The 27,654-nt window shown below is 50.1% G+C and overlaps 1 protein-coding gene across 2 annotated transcripts in view; it reads right to left on the bottom strand.

Moving 5' to 3' along the window:
* The window catches only part of LOC132827734 (TOM1-like protein 1), a 61,079-nt gene extending 34,494 nt beyond the window's left edge, over positions 1-26,585 (bottom strand). For both annotated transcript variants that reach the window (XM_060844427.1, XM_060844428.1), the window contains exons 1-2: positions 26,500-26,585; positions 4,051-4,135 (exon numbers count right to left, since the gene is read on the bottom strand). In XM_060844427.1, the coding sequence (XP_060700410.1) occupies positions 4,051-4,135; positions 26,500-26,557 (143 nt within the window). In that variant the 5' untranslated portion in view covers positions 26,558-26,585. The remainder of the gene's footprint in view (positions 1-4,050; positions 4,136-26,499) is intronic.
* Positions 26,586-27,654: the final 1,069 nt, after the last annotated feature.

Here is a 27,654-nt window from a genome sequence, read left to right as displayed (position 1 = left end):
CATTGTATAAAACACAAAGCTAACAGGAATGTTCTGACCTGCTACACACACCCGGTGATGTGGGTGTTGTAAATGATGACAATTCCAAACACTTCAGTAACCCACGATCATTCTGAAACCGAGTACAAGCCCAGACCCACAGCCTCAGAAATGGAGGCAGAGATAGGATTACTCACATCATTCAACAGTGTACCTTAACTGTGTACCCATTAACCCCACTGTATCCCTCAGTCCCAGTGTACCCTGACTGTGTACCCAGTAACCCCACTGTATCCCTCAGTCCCAGTGTACCCTGACTGTGTACCTATTAACCTCACTGAATCCCTCAGTCCCAGTGTACCCTGACTGTGTACCTATTAACCTCACTGAATCCCTCAGTCCCAGTGTACCCTGACTGTGTACCCAGTAACCCCACTGTATCCCTCAGTCCCAGCGTACCATGACTGTGTACCTATTAACCCCACTGTATCCTTCAGTCCCAGTGTACCCTGACTGTGTACCCATTAACCTCACTGAATCCCTCAGTCCCAGTGTACCCTAACTGTGTACCCATTAACCCCACTGTATCCCTCAGTCCCAGCGTACCCTGACTGTGTACCTATTAACCCCACTGTATCCCTCAGTCCCAGTGCACCCTGATTGTGTACCCATTAACCCCACTGTATCCCTCAGTCCCAGCATACCCTGACTGTGTACCCATTAACCCCACTGTATCCTTCAGTCCCAGTGCACCCTGACTGTGTACCCATTAACCCCACTGTATCCCTCAGTCCCAGTGTACCCTGTGTACCCATTAACCCCACTGTATCCCTCAGTCCCAGTGCACCCTGTGTACCCATTAACCCCACTATATCCCTCAGTCCCAATGTACCCTGTGTACCCATTAACCCCACTGTATCCCTCAGTTCCAGGGAACCCTGACTGTGCACCCATTAACCCCACTGTATCCCTCAGTCCCAGGGTACCCTGACTGTGCACCCATTAACCCCACTGTATCCCTCAGTCCCAGTGCACCCTGTGTACCTATTAACCCCACTGTATCCCTCAGTCCCAGGGTACCCTGACTGTGTACCCATTAACCCCACTGTATCCCTCAGTCCCAATGTACCGTGTACCTATTAATCCCACTGTATCCCTCAAACCCAGCATACCCTGACTGTGCACCCATTAACCCCACTGTATCCCTCACTCCCAGGGTACCCTGACTGTGTACCTATTAACCCCACTGTATCCCTCAGTCCCAGTGTACCCTGTGTACTCATTAACCGCACTGTATCCCCCAGTTCCAGTGCACCCTGACTGTGTACCCATGAACCCCACTGTATCACTCAGTCCCAGTGCACCCTGTGTACCTATTAACCCCACTGTATCACTCAAACCCAGCGTACCCTGACTGTGTACCCATTAACTCCACTGTATCCCTCAGTCCCAGTGTACCCTGATTGTGTACCCATAAACCCCACTGTATCCCTCAGTCCCAGTGCACCCTGAGTGTGTACCCATTAACCCCACTGTATCCCTCAGTTCCAGTGCACCCTGACTGTGCACCCATTAACCCCACTGTATCCCTCAGTCCCAGTGTACCCTGACTGTGTACCCATTAACCCCACTGTATCCCTCAGTCCCAGTGTACCCTGACTGTGTACACATTAACCCCACTGTATCCTTCAGTCCCAGTGCACCCTGTGTACCCATTAACCCCACTGTATCCCTTAGTCCCAGGGCACCCTGACTGTGTACCCAGTAACCCCACTGTATTCCTCAGTCCCAGGGTACCCTGACTGTGTACCCAGTAACCCCACTGTATCCCTCAGTCCCAGGGTACCCTAACTGTGTATCCAGTAACCCCACTGTATCCCTCAGTCCCAGTGTACCCTGATTGTGTACACATTAACCCCACTGTATCCCTCAGTCCCAGTGTACCCTGACTGTGTACCCATTAACCCCACTATATCCCTCAGTCCCAGGGTACCCTGATTGTGTACACATTAACCCCACTGTATCCCTCAGTCCCAGTGCACCCTGACTGTGTACCCATTAACCCCACTGTATCCCTCAGTCCCAGTGCACCCTGACTGTGTACCCATTAACCCCACTGTATCCCTCAGTCTCAGTGTACCCTGACTGTGTACCCATTAACCCCACTGTAACCCTCAGTCCCAGTGTACCCTGATTGTGTACACATTAACCCCACTATATCCCTCAGTCCCAGTGCACCCTGACTGTGTACCCATTAACCCCACTGTATCCCTCAGTCCCAGTGCACCCTGACTGTGTACCCATTAACACCACTATATCCCTCAGTCCCAGTGCACCCTGACTGTGTACCCATTAACACCACTATATCCCTCAGTCCCAGTGTACCCTGACTGTGTACCCATTAACCCCACTATATCCCTCAGTCCCAGTGCACCCTGACTGTGTACCCATTAACCCCACTGTATCCCTCAGTCCCAGTGCACCCTGACTGTGTACCCATTAACCCCACTGTATCCCTCAGTCCCAGTGCACCCTATGTACCCATTAACCCCACTGTATCCCTCAGTCCCAGTGTACCCTGTGTACCCATTAACCCCACTGCATCCCTCAGTCCCAGTGCACCGTGTACCCACTAACCCCACTGTATCCCTCAGTCCCAGTGTACCCTAACTGTGTACCCATTAACCCCACTGTATCCCTCAGTCCCAGTGCACCCTGTGTACCCATTAACCCCACTGCATCCCTGAGTCCCAGCGTACCCTGACTGTGTACCCAGTAACCCCACTGTATCCCTCAGACCCAGTGCACCCTGACTGTGTACCCATTAACCCCACTGTATCCCTCAGTCCCAGTGTACCCTGACTGTGTATCTATTAACCCCACTGTATCCCTCAGTCCCAGTGCAACCTGTGTACCCATTAACCCCACTGTATCCCTCAGACCCAGTGCACCCTGACTGTGTACCTATTACCCCCACTGTATCCCTCAGTCCCAGTGTACCCTGACTGTGTACCTATTAACCCCACTGTATCCCTCAAACCCTGCGTACCCTGTCTGTGTACCCATTAACCCCACTGTATCCCTCAGTCCCAGTGCACCCTGACTGTGTACCCATTAACCCCACTGTATCCCTCAGTCCCAGTGTACCCTGTGTACCCATTAACCCCACTGTATCCCTCAGTCCCAGTGTACCCTGACTGTGTACACATTAACCCCACTGTATCCCTCAGTCCCAGTGTACCCTAACTGTGTACCCATTAACCCCACTGTATCCCTGAGTCCCAGTGCACCCTGTGTACCCATTAACCCCACTGCATCCCTCAGTCCCAGTGTACCCTGATTGTGTACCCATTAACCCCACTGTATCCCTCAGTCCCAGGGAACCCTGACTGTGTACCTATTACCCCCACTGTATCCCTCAAACCCAGCGTACCCTGACTGTGCACCCATTAACCCCACTGTATCCCTCAGTCCCAGTGTACCCTGACTGTGTACCCATTAACCCCACTGTATCCCTCAGTCCCAGGGTACCCTGACTGTGTACTCATTAAACCCACTGTATCTCTCAGTCCCAGTGCACCCTGACTGTGTACCCATTAACCCCACTGTATCCCTCAGTCCCAGTGCACCCTGTGTACCCATTAACCCCACTGTATCCCTCAATCCCAGTGTACCCTGTATACCCATTAACCCCACTGTATCCCTCAGTCCCAGTGTACCCTGACTGTGTACCCATTAACCCCACTGTATTCCTCAGTCCCAGTGCACCCTGACTGTGCACACATTAACCCCACTGTATCCCTCAGTCCCAGTGCACCCTGACTGTGTACCCATTAACCCCACTGTATCCCTCAGCCCCAGTGCACCCTGACTGTGTACCCATTAACCCCACTGTATCCCTCAGTCCCAGTGTACCCTGACTGTGTACCCATTAACCCCACTGTATCCCTCAGTCCCAGTGTACCCTGACTGTGTATCTCTAACACCCAGTCCTTCCATGAGTCCCTCAAACCCAGTGTTCTCCCTCAGCCTCAGAGTACTTTCTCCCTTACTCCTGCCCTGCGCACTCACCCTTCCTCAGTGGAGTTAATAACGTCACTGATGTGTTTGAATTGGGCCCAGTCGGCCGTTTCCAGTGTTCCTTCTGTTGCCTTCTCTGAAAATTCAAAGAGTTTTATGTTAATCTCAACAACTAAAGAGTGAGCAGCTGAACGGAGGGTTGCAGGCTGGGACAAACACCGCTCTCTCTGTGTGGGGAGTAGGCTCAGATCCAGGTAAATGAAAGCTGCTCTTTGAGTACTCTTTGTACACTGCGAACAATAAGCCCAGGCATTCTCTACACAATCATTGGGGAATCGAAAGCCAGAGGACAAATCTCCCAGTCAGCAGCGACCTCAATCAGATAGGGTCATGGAACAACACAACGGGAACCCAGTGCTCGGTAACCCGAGGGCTAAGATGCATCGTTACAGCATGGAAAGAAATGGAGCCCTGAATGTATGTCCACTACTGCTCGATGGGAAAAGTGTACAGGAAGCTTAATATATAGTCTTAAAAGAGTCAAGGGAGCATTATTCTGTATCTAAACTCTGTGCTATCCCTGTCCTGGGAGTGTTTGATGGAGGACAGTGTACAGGAAGCTTTACTCTGTATCTAACACTGTGCTATCCCTATCCGGGAAGGGTTTGATGGGGGACAGTATAGAGGGAGATTTCCTCTGTATCTAACCCCGTGCTGTCTCTAACCCTGTGCTGTCCCTGTCATGGGAGTGTTTGATGGGTAGACAGTGTAGAGAGAGCTTTCCTCTGTATCTAACCCCGTGCTGTCCCTGTCCTGGGTGTGTTTGACGGAGGACAGTGTAGTGGGAGCTTTCCTCTGTATCTAACCCTGTGCTGTCTCTAACCCTGTGCTGTCCCTGTCATGGGAGTGTTTGATGGGTAGACAGTGTAGAGAGAGCTTTCCTCTGTACCTAACCCCGTGCTGTCCCTGCCCTGGGAGTGTTTGATGGGGAACAGTGTAGAGGGAGCTTTACTCTGTATCTAACCCCGTGCTATCCCTGTCCTGGGAGTGTTTGATGGGGGGACAGTGTAGAGGGAGCTTTCCTCTGTATCTAACCCCGTGCTATCCCTGTCCTGGGAGTATTTGATGGGGGGACAGTGTAGAGTGAGCTTTCCTCCCTATCTAACCCTGTGCTATCCCTGTCCTGGGAGTGTTTGATGGGGGACAGTGTAGAGGAAGCTTTACTCTGTATCTAATCCCGTGCTATCCCTGTCCTGGGAGTGGTTGATTGGGGGACAGTGTAGAGGGAGCTTTACTCTGTATCTAACCCCATGCTGTCCCTGTCCTGGGAATGGTTGATGGGGGGACAGTGTAGAGGGAGCTTTCCTCCCTATCTAACCCTGTGCTGGTGTGTTAGATGGGGGTCGATATCAAGGGAGAAAGTAAGGACTGCAGATGCTGGAGATCAGAGCTGAGGTTGTGGTGCTGGAAAAGCGCAGCGGGTCAGGCAGCATTTGAGGAGCAGGAGATCAACATTTCAAGCCTATGCCCTTCATAAGGATCCTCCAGCGTCCGGCACTGACCAATCAGCAGCCCGGATTCAAACACCACAGGCTGCTTGCCCATTGCACAGTGCAATCCCATACAACCTCACAGGCCACGTGCCAGCACACGCCTGACCCCAGGCCAGGCCCTGACCTCTATGCCAGCACCCAGCAGCTAATGGAGAGGCAGCATCTTCACACACTCCTCACTGTATAGAAGGAGCATTCAGCCCACTGACTCCATGCTGGCTCTCTGTGGAACAATCCAGTCAGTTTCCTTTCCTGTCCCTTAGTGGCACACACAGGCTGGCCGTGTTCTTTAGGAATTATTGACCTCCTCCCCTTAGACCCCAGTCCCCCCCAGGGAAGGGGGTTACAGCTTGCTGGGTTAGAATGCTGTCTCTCACCCTCTCCAGACTGGCACTCTCTATAGCCTGGACTTTATGTTATCTGCCAATGGGAATGGCTGTTCTCTCTGTCCCGAACCCAACCCACCCTGATCTGTGCTGGGATTACCAGGGCCTGGCACAGAGCTGGCTTCCCAGCTGGGGGGTGTGTGGGGGTGGGGGTGGTGGGGGAATGGTGGGCCAATGGGGTACCACTGCCCAGAGTTGGGTAGACACTGATCACCACACCTTATTCCCTGGCGTTCCTAATTCACAGTGTTGGCCACTCAGAACGTCCATGATCACGTCCTCCCATCGGCCATCCAGCAGGAGGATTCCCCTCCCCCACCTCGACCATGGGCCCACTCCCCACTCTCGAACAGAACACGGAAACTCTCTGTGTCTATAGCACATCACACAGGGCTGGGAGTCACAACAAAACCCCACTTCCATTTGCCCAAGTCCTGATTAAACATTCAGCCCGTGTCCCCACACACTCTGAGAAACACCGGAATCCAGACCAGCAGGACGCCATTCTGCCCTGTGAGCCTGTCCCACCATTTCATCCAACTCATCCCCTATTCCTGTTTTCTCCCCCAATGCCCTTTGATCCCTCTAGCCATAAGAGCTTTATCGAACTCTGGGCTGGCACGGTGCCTCAAGGCCCTCGGGACCTGGGTTCAATTTCAGCCTCAGGGGACTGTCTGTGTGGAGTTTGCACATTCTTCTCGTTTCTGTGTGTATTTCCTCTGAGTGCTTCAGTTTCCTCCCACAGGTCAGGGTGAATTGGCCGTGATAAATTGCCCAGGGTGCTAGGTGCATTAGTCAGAGGGAAATGGGTCTGGGTGGGTTACTCTTTGGAGGGTTGGTGTGGACTTGTTGGGCCGAAGGGCCTGTTTCCACACTGTAGGGAACCTGATCTAATAACTCCATCTTGAAACCACAATGTTTTGGCCTCTGTGGCAGTGAATTCCGTAGGCTCCCACTCTCTGGGTGAAGCCATTTCTCCCCATCTCAGTCTGAAATGATCTACCCCTTACCCTTACCCATGACCCCTGATCGTGGACTCCTCGCCATTGGAAACGTCCTTTCTGCATTTACCCCTGTCTCGCCCCATTAGAATTTTATCGGTTTCTATGAGGTGCCCCCTCCCCCTCGTTCTTCTAACCTCCAATGAGTACAACCTTACTGACTCAGCCTTTCCTCATACATCAGTCCTGCCTTCCCAGGATTCAATGTGATAAACCTTTGCTGCATTCCCTTGACACCAGTAACATCCTTCCTCAGAGAAGGTGACCAGAACGGTACACACTATTCCAGGTGTGGCCTCACTAATGCTCTGTACAATTGCAGTAAGATATCCTTGTTCCTCTACTCGAATCCTCTCGCTAGGAAGACCATCACAACACTTTCTTCCCTCGCTGGCTGCTGTCCTTGCAATGCTTCGCTATAGTGACGGGTGTACAAGGACACCCAGTGAACATCCCCCCTACCTTTCCCAACCTCTTCCCATTCAGATTCTCACCGAGCCTCAAAACGTTAGCTTGCTCCCTCTCCGTGGATGTTGCCTGACCCACTGGATCTCCAACATTTGCTGTGTTCTGGACAGAATCCAGCAGCTGCAGTAATTTGCTCCCCCATTTGGACTTTAGCCCACCTTCCTGTTTTTGCTACCAAAGTGAATAACCCCACATTGTAATGTATCGGCCCACTCACTCAGCCCATCCAAATCCCACCGCAACAATCCTCCTCCCAGCCCGCTCTCCCACCCAGCTCCATGTCAATGCAAACCTGGGGATACCACACTTCGTTCCCTCTCTACATCATGAACAATTATTTTGAGTAGCAGTGCCCAAGAAAGTAAGGAGATCTCAGCGATCTGTAAGAATAATAAGGTGGTTATGGTCGGGGATTTTAACTTTTCAAGCATAGACTGGGACTGCCACAGTGTTAAGGGTTTAGATGGTGATGAATTTGTTAAGTCTGTATGAGAAAATTTTGTGATTCAGTATGTGGATGTACCTACGAGAGAAGGTGCAAAACTTTGACCTACTCTTGGGAAATAAGGCAGGGCAGGTGACTGAGGTGTCAGTGGGGAGCACTTTGGGGCCAGCGACCATAATTCTATTAGTTTTAAAATAGTGATGGAAAAGGATAGACCAGATCTAAAAGTTGAAATTCTAAATTGGAGGAAGGCTAATTTGACAGTATTAGGCAAGAGCTTTTGAAAGTTGATTGGGGGACAGATGTTCGCAGGTAAAGGGACGGCTGGAAATGGGAAGCCTTCACAAATGAGATAACAAGAATTCGGAGAAAGTATATTCCTGTCAGGGTGAAAGGAAAGGCTGGTAGGTATAGGGAATGCTGGATGACTAAAGAAATTGAGGGTTTGGTTAAGAAAAAGAAGGAAGTATATGTCAGGTATAGACAGGATCGATCGAGTGAATCCTCAGAAGAGCATAAAGGCAGTAGGAGTATACTTAAGAGGGAAATCAGGAGGGCAAAACGGGGACATGAGATGGCAAACAGGGTTAAGGAGAATCCAAAGGGATTCTACAAATACATTAATAACATCATACAAATACATAAAAGAGTAACAAGGGAGAGAATAGTGCCCCTTAAAGATCAGCAAGGCTGCCTATGTGTGGAACTGCAGGAGATGGGGGAGACATTAAAAGAGTATTTTACATCAGTATTTACTGTGGAGCAGGGTATGGAGGATAGAGATCATGGGGAAATAAACAGCGAAATCTTGCAAAATGTCCAGATTACAGAGGAGGAAGTGCTGGATGTCTTGAAACAGTTAAAAGTGGATAAATCCCCAGGACTTGATCAGGTGTACCCGAGAACTCTGTGGGAAGCTAGAGAAGTGATTGCTGGGCCTCTTGCTGAGATATTTGTATCATCGATAGTCACAGGTGAGGTGCCGGAAGACTGGAGGTTGGCAAACGTGGTGTTACTGTTTAAGAAGGGCGGTAAAGACAAGCCAGGGAACTATAAACCGGTGAGCCTGACCTCGGTGGTGGGCATGTTGTTGGAGGGAATCCTGAGGGACAGGATGTACATGTATTTGGAAATGCAAGGACTGATTAGGGATAGTCAATATAGCTTTGTGCATGGGAAATCATGTCTCACAAACTTGATTAAGTTTTTTGAAGAAGTAACAAAGAGGATTGATGAGGGCAGAGCAGTGGATGTGATCTATATGGACTTCAGTAAGGCATTCGACAAGGTTCCCCATGAGAGACTGATTAGCAAGGTTAGATCTCATGGAATACAGGGAGAACTAGCCATTTAGATACAGAACTGGCTCAAAGCTAGAACTCAGAGGGTGGTGGTGGAGGGTTGTTTTTCAGACTGGAGGCCTGTGACCAGTGGAGTGCCACAAGGATCGGTGCTGGGTCCTCTACTTTTTTGTCATTTACATAAATGATTTTGATGCGAGCATAAGAGGTACAGTTAGTAAGTTTGCAGATGACACCAAAATTGGAGGTGTAGTGGACAGCGAAGAAAGTTACCTCAGATTACAACAGAATCTTGACCAGATGGGCCAATGGGCTGAGAAGTGGCAGATGGAGTTTAATTCAGATAAATGCGAGATGCTGCATTTTAGGAAAGCAAATCTTAGCAGGACTTATACACTTAATGGTAAAGTCCTAGGCAGTGTTACTGAACAAAATGACCTCGGAGTGCAGGTTCATAGCTCCTTGAAAGTGGAGTCGCAGGTAGATAGGATAGTGAAGAGGCATTTGGTATGCTTTCCTTTATTGGTCAGAGTATCGAGTACAGGAGTTGGGAGGTCATGTTGCGGCTGTACAGGACATTGGTTAGGCCACTGTTGGAATATTGCACGCCTTCCTGGTCTCCTTCCTATCGGAAAGATGTTATGAAACTTGAGAGGGTTCAGAAAAGATTTACAAGGATGTTGCCAGGGTTGGAGGGTTTGAGCTATCGGGAGAGGCTGAACAGGCTGGGGCTGTTTTCCCTGGAGTGTCGGAGGTTGAGGGGTGACCTTATAGAGGTTTACAAAATTATGAGGGGCATGGATAGGGTAAATAGTCAAAGTCTTTCCCTAGGGTGGGGGAGTCCAGAACTAGAGGGCATAGGTTTAGGGTGAGAGGGGAAAGATATAAAAGAGATCTAAGGGGCAACCTTTTCACACAGAGGGTGGTACGTGTATGGAATGAGCTACCAGAGGATGTGGTGGAGGCTGGTACAATTGCAACACTTAAAAAGCATCTGGATGGATATATGAATAGGAAGGGTTTGGAGGGGTATGGGCCAAATGCTGGCAAATGGCACTAGATTAATTTAGGACATCTGGTTGGCATAGACGAGTTAGGCCGAAGGGCTTGTTTGCATGCTGTATAGCTCTTTGGCTGTATAACTGAGAGAACACACGTGAGTAAGAGACACAGCACACGTGTGTGTGCAAAAGCAAGTGTGCATGAGTGAGAGCGTGAGAGACACACAGTGTGCGCGCAAATCTCTGAACGAGAGATCCCCTTCGTTGTCAGAGTGAAAGCTTGGTGCTGTCTCAGGGTGAGGTCAGCATCAATGCTGAGCTGTTATTGGCTCGGTATTGTTACAGCTCCTGAAACGTTCTCATTACAACCTCCTAATGCAAATCACTTCAAACCATTGTTACCATGGCAGCAGCAGGATTTATGAACAGCACTCCCAACAGGAACTGGAACAAGGGAGATGATAGAAGATAAGCAGTGAATCAACAGCTTCACCCTCGAGCACAACACCTTGTATTTATGTAGCACTGTTTATGCTCAAAGGAGTGGACAGTAATCATATATCACATTGACAATGGGCTAATTCAAGCAAAAGGTCCAACCTTGGTCAGTGTTATTCAATGTCACTGCAACAATGCACTTCAGCAGACAGAGAGAGAGAGAGATAGACCAAGAGAGAGAGGATGAAGGAGAGATAGGGAGTTCAGGTGTAAAGTTGGCTGAAGAATTTGAACTGTTTTAAGAAGGCAGAAGGACTTCATCTCTTCCCAGGAGAGTCATTATGGGCTGGGTGGATAGAGGGAGCGGGGATCAGGCTGACTGACGACTGTAGTGAAGATTGAGCTGAAGAGGTATTTCAAACACAGAGTTATTTGACTGCACGAGGTCTCATAATCTTCAGCAACCACCCTACATCATAAGACACTCCACGCTGAGGGAGTGCTGCACTGTAGGAGGGTCAGTGCTGAGGGAGTGCCACACTGTCAGAGGGTCAGTGCTGAGGGAGTGCCGCACTGTTGGAGGATCAGTGCTGAGGGAGTGCCGCACTGTCGGAGTGTCAGTGCTGAGGGTGTGCCGCACTGTCGGAGGTCAGTGCTGAGGGAGTGCTGTAGTGTTGGAGGGTCAATGCTGAGGGAGTGGCGCATTGTCGGAGGGTCAGTGCTGAGGGAGTGCTGCACTGTCAGAGGGTCAGCACTGAGGGAGTGCCGCGGGAATGCCTCACAGTTGAAGGGTCAGTGCTGAGGGAGTACTGCACTGTCGGAGGGTCAGTATTGAGGGAATGCTGCACTGGCAGAGGGTCAGTGCTGAGGGAGTGCCGCACTGTCGGAGGGTCAGTGCTGAGGGAGTGCCGCACTGTCGGAGGGTCAGTGCTGAGGGAGTGCCGCACTGTCGGAGGGTCAGTGCTGAGGGAGTGCCGTACTGTCGGAGGGTCAGTGCTGAGGGAGTGCCGCACTGTTGGAAGGTCAGTGCTGAGGGAGTGGGCACTGTCGGAGGGTCAGTGCTGAGGGAGTGCAGCACTGTCAGAGGGTCAGTGCTGAGGGAGTGCTGCATTGTTGGAGGGTCAGTGCTGAGGGAGTGCCGCACTGTCGGGGGGTCAGTGCTGAGGGAGTGCCGCACTGTCGGGGGAGTCAGTGCTGAGGGAGTGCCGCACTGTCGGAGGGTCAGTGCTGAGGGAGTGCCGCACTGTCGGGGGGTCAGTGCTGAGGGAGTGCCACACTGTCTGGCGGGTCAGTAGGGATATTATCTCTGTTGTCTTCACTAATTCTTCAGTCAAACATCACCCAAAGGAAGTACCTGATCAATGTGACCTTGTGTTGGTGGGAGTTGCAAATCAGCTGCTCCATGTTTCTTATGTTGCCAGAATCACAACCCTTCAAAAATACTTATTTTCCCAAGCTTCAGACAGGCCCTATAAAAATGCAGCTCTTGTTGGGCATGCACAGGGTCAGGACTGTGATCAGTGGGGCTGCCTTTGAACACCTACTTAGTAAACATGATAAGAACGGAGACAGCTGATTCTATTTGAGTTTCGGATGTATCAAAGTTTCACATTTTTATGATGTTCCACCTAACCTGCGCTGGTGTTGTGTTCAGGTACCACGTGATGCTGTTCACTCACAGGAATAAACACCTTTCCTTCTCATGCCTGTTTCCTGTTGGTGCTCTGAAAATGCAGTTGGCTCAGGGGCTGAGAGCTAAGTCACTGTAAACAGCTGTTTTTCACTCTGGAGTAGGGTGTACAGTGCTGTTCCCCAGGAGATATCAGAATAACTCACTCAGGCTCCTTCCAAACCCCCAGCCACTTCCATCTGGAAGGAGAAGGCAGCAGATAGATGGGAACACCACCCCAATTTAGGTCCCCTCTCAGCCCCTCACCATCCTGACTTGGAAATAAATCGCTGTTCCTTCACTGTCACTGAGTCGGAATCCTGGGATTCCCTCCCTCAGGAACATTGTGAGATAACCCACGGCCCATGGACTGCAGTGGGTCAAGAAGGCAGCTCACCCCCACCCTCTCAAGGGGCAACTAGGGATGGCCAGGAAATGCTGGGCCCAGCCAGTGATGTCCACATGCCATGACTGAATACTTAAAAATAAAGGAGCTAGACTAGGGTATACAGGCATTTCAGATTCTCCAAAAGGCATGAAATTCTCAACTGTGTCACTCAGTGCAGAGAATATTAAGAGAGTTCAGGAGAGTGTAGGTGAGCTGTCTTGTGACAGATGACATTTAACACAATGCAGTGCAAAGTGATAGATTGTGTTGGTGAGAAAACAAAGGGAACTATTTTAAATGGGGCACGGACACAGCGACTTGGAGCTTTGCAGACAGCACCCTTTTGAAGATGGTACTTTGACAGATTGAGGATCTTGTGTGTGATGGAGAAGGGAGTGACAGAGTCAGGGACGTTAAGGTGAACTTGTATCAGCACCTGGCTGTGTCAGGCAGCTTAGCAAGGCCGTGGAGAGAGTGCTGAGGGAGAATGCACCCAGGGCTGAGGGTAACGCAGAGCGAGAGTCCCTGGGGCTGGATTCCTCTGGGACAGAAAAAGGATTTCACAGGAACCTTGGGCCTTGGGTAATGACCTGCAAAGGAAAACATGTACAGAACAATGGAAAAAGCAGAGAAGGGTGGGGGGAGGGGGGGGGGGAGGGGGGGGAAGCCTGATGGAGGTGATTATGATGATGGGGGGAATGGACAGATTGGGGGGTATGGACGGGGTGGTATGGACAGGGGGTTATAGACAGAAGGGAGGGTATGGGGTTGAGCATGGATGGGGGGGGAAGCATGGACAGGTGGGGGGGGTATGGACGGGTGTGGTGTGTGGATGAGGGGTATGGACAAGGGGGGGTATGGACAGGGCATATGTACAGGTGGAGGGTATGGACAGATGACTTGGGCATGGACAGGTGGGGGTATGGACAAATGGGGGGTATAACAGGTGGGGGGCATGGACAGGTGGGGAGGTATGGACAGATGAAGTGGGGTATGGACAGGTGGGTGGAGCATGGACGGCGGGGGTGGGTATGGACAGGTGGGTGGGATGCATAGAAAGCAGCTTTCCCTTGTGGTCCCTGATTGGTGTACACAAACATCCAGCTTCCTCTGAGCCCATTCAGGAGATCCTCGACATTTCTATTCCTCCTAGAGAGAAATGGATAGCCTGGCCCTTTCCCCCACTATGGTCCATCTGCTAAATGTTTGTTCACTCTCTGAACCCACCAACATCTGCTTTGAAGGTTCTTGGTACCCTCTGCGCCAACTTGATCACCTCGCAGTTTTTACATCGTCATCAAACTTGGCCTCAAATCGGTTGTAAGCCAGTGAGGACCAAACATTGATCCCTGTGTCACTCCATTTGTTAAAAATCCCAACCTGAAAATGTCCTTCCATCTCAACCCTCCCCAGCTGCTTACAGGAAATAAGCTCACATCCTTCGGACCTGCACTGGGAGCAGTTCAGAAAAGGTGCAACTGGCTGATTCCTGGGATGAAGGAGCTGCCTTACCAAGAAGGTTGGGCCAATGCCGATAAACCTCTAACAGGACTTGACCCAGTCAACACAGGAAGGGTGCTCCTGATGTCCCGGGAGTCCAGATCCAGGGGTCACAGTCTAAGGATATGGGGTATGGGTCATTTCGTTCTGAGATGGGGAGAAATGTCTTCACCCAGAGAGTGGGCAGCTTTCACAGGAAGAGTTAAAAACAAAACATTGAACATTTTCAGGGAATTGGATATAGTTCCTTGGGCTTTAGGGGTCAGTGTTTGAAGGGAACCAGGAAGGGGGTATTGAGTTGGAGGATAAGAGGCACCAGTGGCCTAATGGTATTATCACTGTGCTGTTAATCCAGAGACCCAGGTAACATCCTGGGCACCTGGGTTCAAATCCCACCACAGCAGATCGTGGAATATGAATCCAGAATTAGGAGTCTAATGACAACGGTGAATCCATCATCAATTGTTAGAAAAAGCCACCTTGTTAACTGCAGTTCTAAGTTCATCTGACCCAGATGTAACTCAATGTAGCTGAGTGTGTGGTTCTGGAAAAACCCAGTAGATCAGGCAGCTCCGCTGACCCACAAGCCGCATTCCTGATGAAGGGCTTTTGTCCGAAACGTCAATTCCCCTGCTCCTCGGATGCTGCCTGACCTGCTGTGCTTTTCCAGCACCACACTCTCAACCCTGATCTCCCGCATCTGCAGTCCTCACTTTCTCCCCAATGTAGTTGACCCTTCCCTGCCCTCTGAGATGGGCAATAAATACTGGCCAAGCCAGCCATGTCCTCATGGATAAATGAATATGAAAACTGAATGGCCTAAAAGTCTACTCCTGTTGTGATTTTCTCTTCCTCTAACATGTCAGAGTCTAGAAGAATGGGATTGAAACACAAACTCTGAGGGGGCCTGACAGAGTGAATGCTGGGAGGAAGGGTGCCCTCTTGACAGTATCTAAAGATGAGCTCTCAATGCTGGAAGCAGTAATCGTTTGAGTGACATCTGATCAAATTCCTGTTGGAAATCCAAACGCATTACATTAGATGGTCACTCTTTATCCCTCCCCCCACCTTGCATTCTTAATGAATTCAAATAAACTTGTTCAACACTTTGTGTGTGGGAAATCATGTCTCACAAACTCAATTGAGTTTTTTGAAGAAGTAACAAAGAGGATTGATGAGGGCAGAGCAGTAGATGTGATCTATATGGACTTCAGTAAGGCGTTCGACAAGGTTCCCCATGGGAGACTGATTAGCAAGGTTAGATCTCATAGAATACAGGGAGAACTAGCCCTGTGGCACAGTGGTTAGCACTGCTGCCTCACAGCGCCAGAGACCCGGGTTCAATTCCTGCCTCAGGCGACTCTCTGTGTGGAGTTTGCACATTCTCCCCGTGTCTGTGTGGGTTTCCTCCGGGTGCTCCGGTTTCTTCCCACTGTCCAAAAATGTGCAGGTCAGGTGAATTGGCCATGCTAAATTGCCCATAGTGTTAGGTGAAGGGGTAAATGTAGGGGAATGGGTCTGGGTGGGTTGCGCTTCGGCGGGTCGCTGTGGACTTGTTGGGCTGAAGGGCCTGTTTTCACACTGTAAGTAATCTAATCTAAAAAACTAGCCATTTGGATACAGAACTGGCTCAAAGATAGAAGACAGAAGGTGGTGGTGAAGGGTAGTTTTTCAGACTGGAGGCCTCTGACCAGTGGAGTGCCACAAGGATCGGTGCTGGGTCCTCTACTTTTTGTCATTTACATAAATGATTTGGATGCGAGCATAAGAGGTACAGTTAGTAAGTTTGCAGATGACACCAAAATTGGAGGTGTAGTGGACAGCGAAGAGGGTTACCTCAGATTACAACAGGATCTGGACCAGATGGGCCAATGGGCTGAGAAGTGGCAGATAGAGTTTAATTCAGATAAATGCGAGGTGCTGCATTTTGGGAAAGCAAATCTGAGCAGGACTTATACACTTAATGGTAAGGTCCCAGGGAGTGTTGCTGAACAAAGAGACCTTGGAGTGCAGGTTCATAGCTCCTTGAAAATGGAGTCGCAGGTAGATAGGATAGTGAAGAAGGCGTTTGGTATGCTTTCCTTTATTGGTCAGAGTATTGAGTACAGGAGTTGGGAGGTCTTGTTGCGGCTGTACAGGACATTGGTTAGGCCACTGTTGGAATATTGTGTGCACTTCTGGAATCCTTCCTATCAGAAAGACATTGTGAAACTTGAAAGGGTTCAGAAAAGATTTACAAGGATGTTGCCAGGGTTGGAGGATTTGAGCTACAGGGAGAGGCTGAATAGTCTGGGGCTGTTTTCCCTGGAGCGTTGGAGGCTGAGGGGGTGACCTTATAGAGGTTTACAAAATTATGAGGGGCATGGATAGAATAAAAAGTCAAAATATTTTCCCTGGGGTTGAGGGTATAGGTTTAGGGAGAGAAGGGAAAGATATAAAAGAGACCTAAGGGGCAACATTTTCACGCAGAGGGTGGTACGTGTATGGAATGAGCTGCCAGAGGATGTGGTGGAGGCTGGTACAATTGCAACATTTAAGAGACATTTGGATGGGTAAATGAATAGGAAGGGTTTGGAGGGATATGGGCTGGGTGCTGGCAGGTGGACTAGATTGGGTTGGGATATCTGGTTGGCATGGACAGGTTGGACCGAAGGGTCTGTTTCTGTGCTGTACATCTCTATGACTCTATAACATGATTCCCCTTTACACAAAATCATGATTTTCCACACCCCCCTCATTTCATGCATTGTCCCAAGGACAGACATTAGGATGGCTCGCTTACAGCTGCTTGCTTTCCATGAGATGGATGTGTGGGAGTCTGTCGACGTGAGGCTGGGAGAGCCCAGCAGGTCAGACAGCATCCGAGGAGCAGGAAAGTCAATGTTTCGACCCAAGGCCTTTGTCAGTTCCTTGGATGCTGTCTGACCCGCTGTGCTCTCCCAGCCTCACATCTACTGACTCTGACTTCCAGCATCTGCAGTCCTTACTGTCTCCAAGTGTGGGATTTGTGCTTTCCCTATCCACTGGGATCTTTCCAAAATCAAGGGAATTTGGGAATTTCAGAACCAAAGCATTCACTATCTGTGTAGCCACTTCCTTTAAGACCCTAGCATGTAGACCATCAGGTCGTGGGGACATGACCAGATTCTAGATTAGTAGTGCTGGAAGAGCACAGCAGTTCAGGCAGCATCCAAGGAGCAGCAAAATTGACGTTTCGGGCAAAAGCCCTTTGTCCACTTTCAGTTCCACTAATCTACACAGCATTCTTCCTCTCTGATTGTTTTAAAGCACCACCCTTCCGCTCACCTCTCAATTTTCTGCAATTTGAGGGTGATTTTCTTGAGAAGACAGATACAAAACATTTCTTCAATATCTCCTTGCCACTCTGGTTTTCCATTATTAATGCTCCAGTCTTACTCTCGGAGGGACCAAGTCAGTTTTTGTTCCCCTGGTCTTTCAAGGAGTTATTAAGCCATCTCTGGCTTCACTGGATCTGTTGATAATTGTTCCTCTGATCCTCCCCCCGACCCTTGTTTTTCTAATTAAAGGTGCCACATAAATGCAACTTGGCACTGTTCCGAGAACACCTCTCAAAAGTTGTGCTTCAATCAAAAAAAACTGGACGGTTTTATTTCTCAAGCTGTTGACGTCAGATTGGCATTACCCTGAGAAATGATCTTTGGAACAGTGTGAGTTGAAACAGTTGCACTGCATGTTCAGGGTCATTCTGTCATCAAAGACCGGGGGACTCTGTGTCTTAACAAATGTAGCTCCCAGTTCGCAAACACGTGCTAAGCTGTGGACTCTCCTGACAAACCCAAATTGGTTTTGAGTGTAATTCTCCACACTCTCCGGATTACCAAGCAACCGCTCTCGGATTGTGGAATTCCCTGTAATATTCGGCTTGGCAGGAAGGATTAGGGAGAAACCGAAGGCATTTTACTCTCACGTGAGGAATAAGAGAATGATCAGGGAGAAGGTAGGGCCGACCAGGGAGAGCGGAGGGACCTTGGGCGTGGAGTCTGAGCAGATAGGGGAAGCCCTAAATTAATATTTTGCTTCAGTTTTCTCTCAGGGCAGGGACCTTGTTGTGAATGAGAACTTTGAGCTGGAATACAGGCTTGACCAGATTGATGAAGTTGATGTGCCTGGAAATTTTGGCAAACATTAAGATTGATAAGTCCCCAGGGCCAGACCAGATTTATCCCAGGCTGATCCGGGAAGGGAGAAAGGAGCTTAGCCGCTGGCGAAGGTCTTTGCTTCCTCACTCTCCATGGGAGTCGTACCAGAGGATTGGAGGGAGGCGAATGTTGTTCCTCTTTTTAAGAAGAGGAATAGGGAAATCTCTGGCAATTACAGACCAGTTAGTCTTACGTCTGTGGTCAACAAAGTTTTAGAAAGAATCTTGAGGGATAGGATCTATAACTATTTGGCAAAGCATAGTGTGATTAAAGGCAGTCAGCATGGCTTTGTGAGGGGCAGGTCATGCCTCACAAATCTTATTGAGTTCTTTGAGGAGATGACGAGACAGGTCGATGAAGGTCGAGCAGTGAATGTGGTATATTTGGCTATCTGCATTCAGAATTGGCTGTCTGACAGAAGGCAGAGAATGATTGTAGATGGAAAGTATTCTGCCTGGAGGTCAGTGTTGAGAGGGGTCCCGCAGGGCTCTGTTCTTAGGCCTCTGCTCTTTGTAGTTTTTATAAATGACTTGGATGAGGAGGTTTAGGGGTGGCTCAGTAAATTTGCAGATGACACAAAGGTTGGAGGTCGATAGTATAGAGGGCTACTGCAGGCTGCAGCGTGACATGGACAGGATGCAGAGCTGGGCTGAGACATGGCAGATGGAATTCAACCTGGATAAATGTGAAGTGATGCATTTTGGAAGATCGAACTCGAATGCTGAATATAGGATTAAAGACAGGATTCTTGGCAGTGTGGAGGAACAGAGGGATCTGGGTGTGCAAGTACATAGATCCCTCAAAGTTGCCACCCAAGTGGATAGGGTAGTTAAGAAAGCATATGGTGTTTTGGCTTTCATTAACAGGAGAATTGAGTTTAAGAGCCGCAAGGTTTTGCTGCAGATCTACAAGTCCTTGGTGAGACCAAACTTGGAATACTGTGTCCAGTTGTGGTTACCCTACTGTAGGAAAGATACAGAGGCTTTGAAGAGGGTGCAAAGAAGGTTTACCAGGATGCTGCCTGGACTGGAGGGCTTGCCTTATGAAGAGAGGTTGACTAAGCTCAGACTTTTCTCTCTAGAGAGAAGGAGGAAAAGAGGAGACCTGATCGAGGTGTACAAGATAATGAGAGGAATTGATCGAGTCAATAGTCAGAGGCAGGATTGACTGGTACGAGGAGGAAGGTATAGACGGGACATCAGAGGAAGGTTTTTTACACAGAGAGTTGTGAATGCATGGAATGCGTTGCCAGCTGTGGTGCTGGAAGCAGAGTCATTAGGGACATTTAAGTGACTGCTGGACATGCACATGGATAGCAGTGAGTTGAGGGGTGTGTAGGTTAACGTACTGTATTTTACATTAGGATGAAACCTCGGCACAACACCGTGGGCTGAAGGGCCTGTTCTGTGCTGCACTTTTCTATGTTCCATGTTCCATGTTCTGCCAGTGCATGTTGCTTGGGTACAGACAGTATTTCGCTCATCGTGAACAGGCGGAGGGACTCCTGTCTGCTGTCATCTGCCAGGCTTTGGAATGCACAGCCTATGTTCCTGACCAAAGTTAAAAATCACACAATAGCAGGTTATAGTCCAACAGGTGTATTTGGAAGCACTAGCTTTTGGAACGCTGCTCCTTCATCAGGCGTTTATAAAGGAGATGCACTTTGAAAGCTAGTGCTTCAAATAAACCTGTTGGACTATAACCTGGCGTTGTGGGATTTTTAACTTTGTCCACCCCAGTCCAACACCAGCTCCCCCACATCTTATGTTCCTGGCATCACAGCAGCACTGAAACTCACACAACACCTTCCACACCAGACAGACCAGAACAATACCTTATCGGCTTCACAGCAGAATCCAGTAAGTTCTTGAAACCACATGGATTAGGATTAAATGAATAGCTGATCTGAGCAGAAACTTGACAGGGAATCTCTTTCCCCTCTCCCCATCAGTAATGAATGCTAATTAGGTATTCTGAATAACATGGAGATCCAGTCTGGATCTCAGGCTTCCCAACTTAACAAAGTAACCTTTCACATCTTCAGCACGTCCTAAAATGTTACAGAGAACATATGGAGCAGTTTTAATAAAACACAGAAAGTTCCAGGTAATAGGTTTTAAGCAAAACTGATCAAGGGGTAAGGGTTGAACAGAACTCTTCACCGTGAGTTACCGAGGGATCTTTTCGGTCATAGAGAGGGAGACTTGGTTTAACCTTTATAGAGTCATAGAGATGTACAGTGTGGAAACAGATCCTTCAGTCCAACCCGTCCCCATCAACCAGATATCCCAACCCAATCTAGTCCCACCTGCCAGCACCCAGCCCATATCCCTCCAAACCCTTCCTATTCATATACCCATCCAGATGCCTTTTAAATGTTGCAATTGTACCAGCATCCACCACATCCTCTGGCAGCTCATTCCATACACACACCACCCTCTGAGTGAAATTTCTGCAAGATGACACCACCTCCGACAGTGCGGCACGTCCTCAGCACTGACCCTCCGACAGTGCGGCATTCCCTCAGCACTGACCCTCCGACAGTGCCTACTCCCTCAGCACTGACCCTCCGACAGTGCGGCAGTCCCTCAGCACCGACCCTCCGACAGTGCGGCACTCCCTCAGCACTGACCCTCCGACAGCGCGGCAGTCCCTCAGCACTGACCCCCCGACAGTGCGGCGCTCCCTCAGCGCTGACCCTCCGACAGTGCGGCATTCCCTCAGCACCGACCCTCCGACAGTGCGGCACTCCCTCAGCACTGACCCTCCGACAGCGCGGCAGTCCCTCAGCACTGACCCTCCGACAGTGCGGCGCTCCCTCAGCACTGACCCTCCGACAGTGCGGCATTCCCTCAGCACTGACCCTCCGACATTGCGGCACTCCCTCAGTACTGACCCTCTGACAGTGCTGCACTCCCTCAGCACTGACCCTCCGACAGTGCGGCACTCCCTCAGCACTGACCCTCTGACAGTGCGGCACTCCCTCAGCACCGACTCTCCGACAGTGCGGCAGTCCCTCAGCACTGACCCTCCGACAGTGCGGCACTCCCTCAGCACTGACCCTTCGACAGTGCGGCATTCCCTCAGCACTGACCCTCCGACAGTGCGGCATTCCCTCAGCAGTGACCCTCCGACAGTGCGGCATTCCCTCAGCACTGACCCTCCGACAGTGCGGCATTCCCTCAGCACCGACTCTCCGACAGTGCGGCAGTCCCTCAGCACTGACCCTCCAACAGTGCAGCATTCCCTCAGCACTGACCCTCTGACAGTGCGGCATTTCCTCAGCACTGACTCTCTGACAGTGCGGCATTTCCTCAGCACTGACTCTCCGACAGTGTGGCTCTCCCTGTGGTCTACGCTGGTGATTTGACCTCTGGCCCCCAGTGTAGTGGATGAGCTCTGCACACTCTGCTTCGGAGGTGAATGATGTCTGCACTCAGCTCAGAATGGCATGGATTGGCTCTGAGGTTCCCTGTGTCAGGGTTGCTGTGATGATAGTGGGGTTACTGTACCCCATTGCAAACCTGTCACCAACGCAGTGCTCTCCATTACTATAACCCTGGACTCAAACCTCCTGTTAATGATGAACCGTACCCAGATCACCCACTCCTCGCCATCAGCTGCCTGATCCCTCATGATCACAAACTATGTTCAGTGAGTGCAGAAAGCCAATTAAACCAAAAATCCTCAGCTGCAGTGCTCCCTCCTTCCCACACACAGCTGGGGGCATGTTAGCAATGTTTACCAACAAACCATTCAAAACAAATTATCTTCGAGACTAGTGCCACATCCCTCAGCCCCGCGAGTGAGCTCTGGGTCAAGGCTGACCCACCCGATGTTGTACCGAAGGAGTGCCACACTGCCACATACAGCACCACTCCAATCAGGTGGTAAAACAGGCTATGTCGCTCCCGCCCGGGGGAGTATTGGTGAGGTGGGGGAGGATGGGGAGGAGTGGGAATGGGAGATGGGGGGGGTGGAGGGGAAATGGGAGATGGAGGGGGTGGAGGGGAAATGGGAGATGGAGGGGGTGGAGGGGAAATGGGAGTTGGGGGGGTGGGGGAGAATGGGAGATGGGGGGGTGGGGGGGAATGGGTGATAGGGTGATTGGGGGAGTGGTGAGGGGCAGTTCCTGTCTCCATTTGTTCCTCAGTATCTGTGTGACAGATCATCTGGTCAGCATCACCCTGCGCCTTTCTGAGAACCTTGTCGACATTTCAATAAAATTACTTTATTGGCCGTTTTACAATTTAGCACATTCCAAAAGTTCTGAAAAATGCATCATTAAATCAGTCTTGTTTCAAAACATGTCATCATACCCTCACAGGGCACAGTGTAGAGGATAGTGAGTTTTGAGAAGATTTGTAGGTTGATGATCTGGATGTTAGTTTACTTGCTGAGCTGGAAGGTCCATTTTCAGACATTGCGTCTCTGCACTAGGTAACATCTTTAGGAAAAACTAGCCAACAGTATACATGAACACCAACTAGCCACAAAAAGACATAGACCTCTCTCATTAGTATCCTTACATACAGATGAGGAAGGTCACCACTTCGACTGGGACAACACATCCATCCCAGGACAAACCAAACAGAGACACGCACGAGAATTCCTAGATGCATGGCAATCCAGCCGGAACACTATCAACAAACACACTGAGTTAGACCCCCATCTACCACCCCCGGAAAAGAAAACAGGAAATTACATTACCATAGAAAATGACATCACCACAGGACATGACATCACCAACCCAAGGATAGCCAAATATATAAACAGAAACTGGGCTACACCAACAGTGCTTCATCTGGAGACTCACTGAAGATATTACCTTGTTTGGTGACAAAACGTCTGAAAACGATCCTTCCAGCTCAGTGAGTAAATCTACATCCAGTGTAGAGGTTGCTATACCTTAGGGATGTTTAGTGAGAGAGAATAGAGGATCCTTTACTCTGTATCTAACACTGTGCTATCCCAGTTCCTGTGAGTGTTTGATGGGGACAGTGGAGAGGGAGTTTTACTCTGGATCTAACCCCGTGCTGTCCCTGTCCTGGAATGATTTATCGTGCAGTATTATCTATTCTTTTCCAACCTGTCATTTATGTAGTTCACAAATGTGAATAATCCCTGGAATCCGAGGTGCTGGTTAAACGTGCCCTCGGAGTTTCGTTGGCAACAAAGGGAAGCAATGAGCTTTCAGAATCGAAACTACGAACAGGAATTGCTGGAAACACAAAGCCGGTGTACTCTAAACGCTGAACTCTGTCACTTCCTACGGAGCCACCTCTCTTGTGAGCAATTGTCGCTGAGAACATCATGTCAAAAACAATCAACTCCAAAGATATTTTCCTGTTCGGCCCATTCTGAGAGTTTATGACAGAGACTCTGGTACAGATGAGACTTGTTCCTGGACCTCCTGGGTCAGAGATTGGGACACTATCACTGCACTGCCAAGGCCCCAACAACTTATCGGCCCCACTTTCTAATTAACACTGTCATTCGTTATCGAATGAATCATTAATGAAATCACAATGCTGTTCTAATTCTCAGTTATTAGAGTGATACTAGAACAGGAGGGAATGTGTAACTAAAGCTGTGTCCCCATGATTTACTGCAGTAATGTCCAGAGTGAGAGAGCGGAGATTGGTGCATCCCAGTTCAGGACGACACTGTGAGAAGAGGCTGATACCATGTGGCTGACGGAATGGGGATGGAGGGATGGGAATCCCACTGGCAGAGTTCACTATCAGCTGAGGCTGAGGTGAGGAGCAACTGACAGTGGATCAGAGAGAAATCTAAATATTTTCATAACAGCAAGATGTCAGAAAGTGAGCAAGAGGAAAGGATTCACTGGAAACTCATCGGCAAGAACAGGTACAAACACGATCGAAATGAAATGTTGATGTTTGGAGGAACATAGGAATAGGAGAAGGCCATTCAACCCCTCCAGTCTGTTCCAGCTTTCAACAAGACCGTGGCTAATCTGTGGCCTAACTCCATATCCCTGCCTTTGGCCGGTATCCCTGAATATTTTTGTTGATAAACAATCATCCTTCTCCAATTTAAAGTTAATAACGGACCCAGCATCAACTGCTGTTTGTGGGAGAGGATTACAAACCTCTCCCACCCAGTCTGTGTAGATGTGCTTCCTCACATCTCTCCTGAACAGTTCGAGCCCGAACCCACAGACTGTGTCCCGAGTCCGAGAATTCCCTCATCAATGGAAAAGGTTCCTCTTTATCTTCCCTACATTTTCATATTAATATCTCAAAGGCTTTCATCAGACCACCCTTTAACCTTCTCAATTCTAGGGAAAACAGGTCTAATTTGTACAAACAAGCCCTTGTAACCTAACCCCCGAGGACGTTTGAAGTTTAAATGCAAAGATGTTTTACACAACTCTGGCCAGACACCATCTGGAGAACCTGTCCTGAGCACGGCCCCTCTGGAAGGGGAGTTATAGCTCACAGAGTGGCTGTAGTGTAGAAACAACAGAATTAAACAATATGGTGATGGGTTAGATAAACGTGATTTATATTCCCTTGGGTTGCAATGGTTCAGAGTAACTATTTAGGGGTTTAAATAAATGAGCTGGATGAAATGCTGAGAAACTATTTGCTCTGGGGTGGGGAGTGAACAAGGAGCAGATTGTCCAGGGTGGCTATCAGGAAACACATATGGGGCTGGGAGTCACAAAGTCTCTCCACTGTCCCCACAGTGTGGGCACTCATGTACAAATGGGAGTTTCAGGAATGAAACATTTATTCAGTCAGGTCCAAAACCATGTTATTTCACCGGGTCTTTCAGGGACTTCAGGAGAGATCTGCGTTTGGATTTTTGAGAATTACCATTTGGTTTTGTTCAGCTCATATCTCACTAACTCCTCGTACATTTATGTTTCATGTTGGTGTTGACATGCGGGCATTTGGACGTGCAGAAAGAGAATGAGAAGAATCGCCCAATATCCTTCATTATCAAGTTCCCTTTAAGCTGAAAGCCACACACATCAGAACAAGGATTAATCTCCGAGCTACCAAGAATCGGACAAGTCAAAGACCGACCATCGCAAAAATGTTCCTTTTCAAAATAACTGATATAGACAAAAAGCCAAGAGTCCCAAGACATCTCGTACAGAGTATAAGGTCACAGCCAATGGATTTGATCACGTATTCTCAAAAGGAGAAACTGAAGCCAGGCAGTTTTTATGACACCTCCCATTCATTATAATCACACATCATCTTTCTGTTGAAATGAAAGGAGTCAATATGAAATAAATCTGTTGACAGTGTTCAGGACAATACCATTCACTGCATCATCCCCAGCACAACAGTGCCTGAGGTTACACAGCCTTGAGTTGGGAGATTCCACCTTCACTACTGATTAATTCATCAACTCAATAGTTTGACTTCGGATTCTTAGATGGGTCAGTAAATGTCAGTTTACAAACCCCGCACTCCACTCTGCAACCTCCCTGACCAGCCCCTCCGACAGTGCGGTACTCCCTCAGCACTGACCCTCCGACAGTGCGGCACTCCCTCAACACTGACCCTCCGATAGTGCGGCACTCCCTCAACATTGACCCTCCGACAGTGCCCACTCCCTCAGCACCGATCCTCCGACAGTGCGGCACTCCCTCAACACTGACCCTCCTTCAGTGTCCACTCCCTCTGCACTGACCCGCCGACAGTGCGGCACTCCCTCAGCACTGACCTTCCGACAGCGCCCACTCCCTCAGCACTGATCTTCCGACAGTGCGGCACTCCCTCAGCACTGACCCTCCGACAGTGCGGCACTCCCTCAGCACTGACCTTCCGACAGTGCCCACTCCCTCAGCACCGATCCTCCGACAGTGCGGCACTCCCTCAGCACTGACCCTCCGACAGTGCCCACTCCCTCAGCACTGACCCTCCGACAGTGCCCACTCCCTCAGCACTGACCCTCCGACAGGGCGGCACTCCCTCAGCACTGACCCTCCGACAGTGCGGCACTCCCTCAGCACTGACCCTCCGACAGTGCGGCACTCCCTCAGCACTGACCCTCCGACAGTGCGGCACTCCCTCAGCACTGACCCTCTCCCCGGAATGGGGGGGGGGGGGGGTGTGTGACTCCGTGTCCCCGCGGTCCATACCCGGTCCCGGGGTGATCCCTGGTCCCGCTCGGTCCCGCACTCACCGATCAGTTTCCCGGTCCGTGTCTCGAACGGATCCTTCCCCGTTTTCCCGAACGCCATGTCCCGGAGAAACAGATCCCGGAGCGGAGCCGGCCCGATCCCGGAGTGAGAGCGACTCCCAGGGAGGGAGGGACTGAGAGAGAGGGAGGGAGGAGGGAGGAGGAGAGAGAGAGAGAGAGAATGAGGGGCTGGGAGAGAAAAAGGATTGACTCTTGGAGTGAGGGACAGAGTGTGTGAGGGAGAGGGATAGAGGGAGTGAGGGACAGAGTGAATGAGAGGGAGTGAGGGAGAGGGACAGAGTGAGTGAAGGCTAGGGACAGAGGAAGTGAGGGACTGAGGGAGTGAGGGACTGGGATAGTGGGAGTGAGGGACAGGGACAGAGGGAGTGAGGAACTGGGATTGAGGGAGTGAGGGACAGATGGAGTGAGGGACAGGGATAGAGGGAGTGAGGGACAGAGACAGAGGGAGTGAGGGACAGGGACAGAGGGAGTGAGGGACAGAGGGAGTGAGGGAGAGGGACAGAGTGAGTGAAGGCTAGGGACAGAGGAAGTGAGGGACTGAGTGAGGGAGAGGGACAGAGTGAGTGAAGGCCAGGGACAGAGGAAGTGAGGGACTGAGGGAGTGACGGACTGGGATAGAGGGAGCGAGGGTCAGAGGGAGTGAGGGACAGGGACAGAGGGAGTGAGGAACTGGGATTGAAGGAGTGAGGGACAGAGGGAGTGAGGGACAGAGATAGAGGGAGTGAGGGACAGGGACAGAGGGAGTGAGGGACTGAGGGAGTGAGGAAGAGGGACAGAGGGAGTGAGGTGGGGACTCCCGGAGTTTGGGTGGGGGTGATGATGTGGGACTGAAAGGGTTCAGGTTCAGATTCACCTCAGGGACAGAACTCGCTGACCCCAGGTCCCCCCAGATCGAGGAGAATCGAGCTTTACCTGGAGGAGATGATCACTGCGTCGTGATGTCACTCTGGTTTAGTGATGGTTGAGACAGGAATCCCTGCAGAGGACACATCATTCAGTAACTTATCCCATCAAACAGTCCCATGTCCCATGTCCGTTGTCCGACGTCCCATGTCCCCATGTCCCATGTGCTTTGTCCCATGTCCTTGGTCCCATGTCCGTTGTCCCATGTCCCTTGTCCCGTGTCCCTTGTCCCAT

Source organism: Hemiscyllium ocellatum, chromosome 25 (assembly GCF_020745735.1).
Source record: "Hemiscyllium ocellatum isolate sHemOce1 chromosome 25, sHemOce1.pat.X.cur, whole genome shotgun sequence".
NCBI classification, from domain to species: domain Eukaryota; kingdom Metazoa; phylum Chordata; class Chondrichthyes; order Orectolobiformes; family Hemiscylliidae; genus Hemiscyllium; species Hemiscyllium ocellatum.
The sequence above is the reverse complement of the archived record's forward strand: the minus strand, read 5'-3'. Positions and strand labels throughout refer to the sequence as shown.